Genomic DNA, 6,020 nt, shown 5'->3' with positions numbered 1-6,020 from the left:
CCCCCCGTCCCTCACCGAACCCGCCCGGCGGCGCTGGGGGGCCGGGCCGAGGGAGAGGCCTACGCCCGCTCCCAATCCCCGGGCTCGCCCGGCCCCCGCCGCCGCCGCCGAGGGGGCAGCGCCGGCGGGGGCCGTGCGGGGGAGGAGGGCGGTTGGGGGGGGACACGACACGACACGACACGACCCGCGGGGACACCTGGCGGGGAGGTGGGGGGGGACACCCACGGGGATAGCGTGGATTCGGGGGGACCCACGGGGAGACCCAGTTGTGAGGGACCCACAGGGACAGCATGGATGTGGGGGGGGCCCACGGGGAGACCCGAGTGTGGGGGACCCACGAGGACAGCATGGATGTGGGGGGACCTACAGCAAGACTTGGGTGCAAGTGACCCATGGGGATGCCCAGGTGTGGAGGGACCCACAGACACAGATTCAGTGTTGGGGACCCATAGATACAGCCTGGACATGGGGGGACCCGCATATGGGGTGACCTATAGACCAAGGTATGGGGGAACCCATAGACACAGCTCGGGTACAGGGGGAGCCCTGCGCAGCCTGGCATTGGGGACCAGCACATGGCCGGGGTCTGCTGGGACCCCCTGTCACAGCCCAGCTGTGGGGGGACCCACAGACACAGACTGGTTATAGGGGTCCCACCTGTCTCCCCAGGTATGGGGGGTGGCCTTAGCTGCAGCAGGGATTTGAGAGGCACAAGACTTTGGAGGGGCTGTGGGGGCTCACCCCCTTGACACCCCACTGAGGGGTGCCCCACAAGGAGCCCCCCAAACCCTCACCACCCCTTGAGCCCCCACAGGTGCCCATGAGGGGAGGACAGAGGGGGTCCCCAAAAAGGAGAGCGAGGCGCTTTCCCCCCTTCCTGCTCCCACAGATTTCCCAGCGTGGAAAACATGGAAAAGTGAAAATGAAAATGAGCCGTTTTCCGGGAATTGCTGGGAGTGGCAGCCCCTTGCCTCGTCCCCCTGCACCCCAAATCTCAAACCCTGCACGGGGTCCCAGCCTCCCACTGCCCCTCCAGGGCCATAATCGGCTTTTTGGGGGCCAGCCCATCCTGCCTGCATCCCTTCCGTGCCACCGTACCCCAAAATCCCCTTTGCACACCCCTGAGGGGGGGTTGGGGATCGTGGACGCGGCTTCCCCTCTGTGGTGACAGTGGCTTTGGGGTGCTACCGGATTTGGGGTGCCACCCGGGGCGAGAACAGCCAGACCCCTCTCTGCAAACTGGTTTATTTGGAGGGTCGGGGGGGGGGGGGGGGCTGGTTCCTGCCTTTTGTACAGGCAGGGCGAGACTGGCAGCTGCGTGCAGGCAGGGACCCAATGGCTGGGGAGGGGGGCGAAGGGCTGAGCCTGGGGGCCACAGGGGCACCCCAGACCCCGTGAGGGGCTCATCTGGACCCCGGGGGCTGCGCTGGGGATGTCGGCCACATCCCGGGGTGCTGCAGGGTTGGGATGGGGGGACGAGGGGGTGTCATGGCTGCCTCCCCACCCCGAAGCACAGCCCACCTTAGGGTGGCTGGAGGGACCAGCCGCAGGGCTGGGCGGGTGGGAAGCTGCTGGATGGGAGCACCGCACTTTTGCCCGTCCCCCTGCCCTTCAGCTCCAGCTTCATCCCAGGGCCACTCTGTGCAGTGATGGCACTACTCTGGCCTTCCTCCTCCTCTTCTTCCTCCTTGCCTTCCTCCCCTGGCTGGGATGACGGGGGCTCTGGCACCAGCCCCCCAGCTGTGAGCGGGAGCCTGGAGAAAGCTCTGGGGGGGAAGCCAGGGTGCAGGAGCACCGATGTGGGGAACTCTGTGTGACTGGGGACCCCTGGCTTTGGGGGCAGCAGCAGTGGGGGGTGGCTGGCAGGGACCAGGAGGTGGCCAGGGAAGGTGGCCCAGGCAGGTGCTGGGTGGCCCAGGGCCGGCAGCGGCGGGGGGAAGGCAGCCAGGTGGGAAAGATCCTCCAGGACCCCCAGATGGCAACAGGAGCCCCCCAGGCATGGAGGGGACGTGGAGCCAAGACCTGCAGGCAGCAAGAGACGGAGAATGGCGCGACTGTGACCGGCAGTGGTACCGTACAGCACAGCCGAGCCAGGGTCATGCCAAGGGGTGCAGGCAGCACCCTGGGGTGCTCTGGCAGGTCCCTTCTCCCTTGGCCTCAGCACCCTCCGGGTGGGTGCCCCGACCTCTCTCCCAGCCACAGCCACTGGGTGCTGCTGTGGGACCAGCAACGGCCATGTCCCTGCCTGCCTAAGCCCCACCATACCCTGCACCCACAAAAAACCTGGCACCCACTGCTCTCCACCACACTGCAACCCCGTGCCCTGCCTGCAGGCAGCGAGCCCTGCCTGTACCCGATGCATCCGCTGCCCGTGCAGGCAGCAGCGTGCTGGGCATTTGTCATGCCCACCAGCCTTGCTGGCCTCACACTTACAGGTCCCAGCGGTGGTCGTCCTCTTCTCCAGCATGTCGGGGTGCCAGGGGTGCCGGGGACCCCGGTGCCAGACCAGTGGCTCTGCCAGCACCCGCCGGCTCAGCAGCATGCTTGGCACCAACTGGGGGGATGAAAGGGGACATGGCAGTGTGGGGAAAGGGCAACTTGTCCCCAGGGATGTCCCCCGGCCAGGCCTGGGTCCCCTGGAACCCCTACCTGGCTCGGCATGCTGGGGGGCAGGGCGAGGGGGTGGCACAGGCTGCCAGCGCCCGGCAGCGGGGATGGGCAGCGGACGTCCCACAGCGGGCAGTTGAGGAAGATGAGTTTGCTGAAGTTGAACTTGTAGGTGAAGCGCTTGCCCTTGGTCTTGTGCAGGATCCGCTTGTTGTAGTAGTACCTGGGGGGGAGGCAGGGGTGTTAATGGGTGGGCAGACAGTCGGACACACCCGCCGAGGGCTAGGAACTAGGCAAGCCGAGGGGTCCCCCTGGGATGGCAGATGCCACCCCGTGGGGTCCCTCAGGGACAGCAAGGGCTGTGACCCCTCCGCCCCATGCCCCCCATCCCGTGCGGCACCTGAGTGCCCGGCTCAGCTTGTCGTAGTTCATCTGGGGTTTGCATTTCCTCTGACCCCACAACCGGGCCACCTCCTCGGGGTCCTTGATGACAAACTCCCCATACTCGCCCTGCTGCCAGGCAATGACATGGCGAAACTCTTCCTGCTGCAGCAGCTCCAGGATAAAATGCCATAACTGGTTTTGCCGGGAGCCGGGGCTGGACTCGGCTTTGTACGCCCAGTCAGGGAAGGCCAGCCCTGCGGAGTGAGCGGGGCACGCTTAGGGCTTTCGGGGGGACCGGGGGACATCACCCCAAGGTCACTGCTACCCCCCCCCCCCAAAGGCAGCTGCTTTTTAGCGCCCGAGGGGGGAGATGGTGACAAGATCCGTGCCCCATCCCAGCATGGCTGTGGGTCTGCAGAGAGGGACCAACCCTGGGTGCAGGCAGGGAGGAAAGCAGGGGGGCTGAGGGTGGGCTCTTTACCCCTTCCTTCCCCAAAGCTTCACCCCGCTTGCTGGGTGCTCACCTGATACCCAGGAGGAGTCAGACAGGACAGGCAGCCCTTGGGACAGACAGCCACACTGCATCCTCCAGCCTGCGAGCAGAAAGCAGAGGAGCCCTGCGATGAGCACCTAGCACCCGGGATGCACCCTGCATTGGAGGGGATGCACCCATCACTTTGGGGATGCACCCATCACTTGGGGGAATGCACCCACCACTGGAGGAGGATGCTGCAGTGGTACGTGACCTCCCTGACGTGGCTGGAGCAGGCCATGCTGCCACAACTCATGGGGACGGCCGTGTCCTCACTTGTAGGGGGGTGTTCGGCATTGCCAAAAAACCAAAACCTGCCAGCCCTGACTGCTTCCCATGGGATGTCCCCCCTCCTGCCCCACTCACCTGTGGCCCTGCCGTGGTGGGGTCTTCCCAGGCAGGAGCTGCTGGGCAGGAGAAACCCTCTGAGGGTCTTAGGGAGCATCACCTGGATATATAAAGGGAGGGGATGGGTTAAGTGTAAATCTGCTTACACCCTGGCAGGGAGGAGAGGGAGCAAGAAATGGCTGGGAAAGAGAGGGGGGAGTGGAGGATCGGGGTGCAGGGGGGAGGTTTGGGGGTCCCTGCTCAGCAGTGACCAAAAACCCCGATTGCTTTGTGCCCCTTTGGCTGCAGGTGCCTGGTGGTGGGTGCCCCCCCTTCCCCCCCCCCCCCCCCTTTTATCTGAGTGTGATTCCAAATTCAGCAAAAAAAAAAAACAGGGAAAAAAAAAAAAAAGAGATGGGAGCAATGGGACTAGGCAATGGTGGCTTCGTTGCCCACCCCCGCTCCCTCCTCTCCCTTGCCCGAGCGGCCGCGGTGCTTCCCTGGCCCTGTGTCCCAGCCGTGTAAATACAAATAGGGCAATTTGGGATATTTGGATTGGAGCAGGAAGGCAAACAGGGCTCTGAGAGCAGCAGATCCAAAGGGCAGGAGGCTGCCAACCCCCACCGAGGGCTCAGGCAGCGATGGAAAAGCTTCATGTCCATTTTTTTCCTCTCTTAATTTGCTTTCCTCTTGTTTGTTCTTCACTTCTCATTAGCGAGGGCCTCGACGCCTCTTTCAAGTCTCTGGTGCAGGGTGGGAGTCCAGAGTCCCCGTGAGTCCCACGGGAGCTGTTGAACCCCAGGGGTGTTTTCCCAGGGTGCCCCGTCTCTGGGTGAAGGTCCCCCACGGATTGGGGGGAGAGGAGCCAAGCGGGGACTGCAGATGTGGAGGCGGGGGGGGCTCCAAATTGGGGTCCCCGGTGCCCTGCTCTGGCGTGGGCAGGGAGCTAGGACGCCTGGGTCCCCCCAGGATGGGGGGAGGGGGACAGTGGGGAGGGGTACAGGGAAGGGTTTGGGGCTGATCCTGCAGGGCTGGCTGTCAGGGCTGGGATTTGGCTGGGTTCCTGCCCCTTTATCTCTCCCAAATCCTGCTCCAATCTCCTTAGCGCCCCCCCCCCCCGAGCTCTACTGGGGCATCGGGCATCGTCCCCTGGGCAGGCAGAGGTGAAGGGCCTGTTTGTTTAAAAGCATTTAATGCTATTAAAACAAGCGGATTAGGGAGCATCGGAACAGCCAGGAGCTGGGGGGGACAACACCCCAGCAGGACTGGGCACGGGGGGCCAGATCCTGGGGCTCATCCCATGTATGGGGCAGGGGACAGAGGCTGCCACAGAAAGATGGGGAAGGAGTGTCACCACAGCCACCCTTGGTGGCACGTCACCTCCTCATTTCCTGGGGCCAGGAGCCCCACCCGGTGCTACAGGATCCAACCCGGACCCCAGCGGGGAACCCCATCCCAGGCTCGGAGCATCTGCCGATGCTTACAGTGTTTTCCCCCTTTCCCTTCCTGGCCCCACTCATTCCCATCCTTTGGTGTCCTGGGACCGTGGGATTTAAAAGGTTTCAAACAGAAACCCTAACTGGGCTGGGGGGGAGGATGACAAGGGGATGAAGGTCACATTGGAAAGTCACAGCCCTGGAAACATCCAGGCAAGGGGCGGAGGGGGAGTCCCCGGGAGGCCAGGCTGGTCCCCAGGCATGCTGCGTTCTGGGACAGTGGCATCCCCTGTCCCCAGCTTGATCCCCTCCTGTATCCCAGGGCTGGATACAGCCCATCCCAGGACTCAGTACATCTGTCCTGGCCTGGATCCAGCCATCCCAGGGCTGGATATATCAATCCTGGGGCTGGATATGGCCATCCTGGGGCTGGCCATGCTGGGTGCCGGAGGAGATGGGGGCTCTGGATCTGGCTCCTGACCGTGGAGCTCTTATGGCCGCTGCGAGGAGCAGGGCTGGGATTTGGGCTGGGATATCATCAGCTTCATCCCCCAAGCCCAGCCCTAATCCTTCAAAGCCCTTTGGGGTTTTCCCTTGCCACCTAAATCCTCTTTGGAGCCAGCAGCAAAGGGGGGGCTGGTGCAGGGGCACCAACCCGAGCAAAAAGGGCTAAACCCCACCCTTGATTTGGTGAAATTGGTGAAAATGGAAAATGAGACCCATTCCCTGCCTGC

The 6,020-nt window shown here is 63.8% G+C and overlaps 1 protein-coding gene across 1 annotated transcript; it reads right to left on the bottom strand.

Annotated features, from left to right (window-relative positions):
* Positions 1 to 1,522: 1,522 nt before the first annotated feature.
* ETV3L (ETS variant transcription factor 3 like) lies at positions 1,523 to 3,584 on the bottom strand. Its single transcript, XM_030025422.1, has 5 exons — positions 3,516 to 3,584; positions 3,008 to 3,245; positions 2,650 to 2,830; positions 2,266 to 2,554; positions 1,523 to 2,022 (listed from the first exon to the last, which is right to left on the bottom strand). The coding sequence occupies exons 1-5, from the start codon at positions 3,574 to 3,576 to the stop codon at positions 1,523 to 1,525; spliced, it is 1,269 nt and encodes a 422-aa protein (XP_029881282.1). The 5' UTR covers positions 3,577 to 3,584.
* Positions 3,585 to 6,020: the final 2,436 nt, after the last annotated feature.

The sequence above is a fragment of the Aquila chrysaetos genome, chromosome 9 (assembly GCF_900496995.4).
Source record: "Aquila chrysaetos chrysaetos chromosome 9, bAquChr1.4, whole genome shotgun sequence".
Classification (NCBI taxonomy): Eukaryota; Metazoa; Chordata; class Aves; order Accipitriformes; family Accipitridae; genus Aquila; species Aquila chrysaetos.
This window is presented reverse-complemented; position numbering and strand designations above follow the sequence as displayed.

Coding starts and splice junctions, on each gene's coding strand:
- ETV3L (XM_030025422.1), bottom strand. CDS start 3,576: ATGCAGTGTGGCTGTCTGTCCCAAGGGCTGCCTGTCCTGTCTGACTCC. Junction 3,246..3,515: donor TGACTCCTCCTGGGTATCAG/GTGAGCACCCAG, acceptor CTCACTCCGCAG/GGCTGGCCTTCCCTGACTGG. Junction 2,555..2,649: donor CCCCCAGCATGCCGAGCCAG/GTAGGGGTTCCA, acceptor TCATCCCCCCAG/TTGGTGCCAAGCATGCTGCT.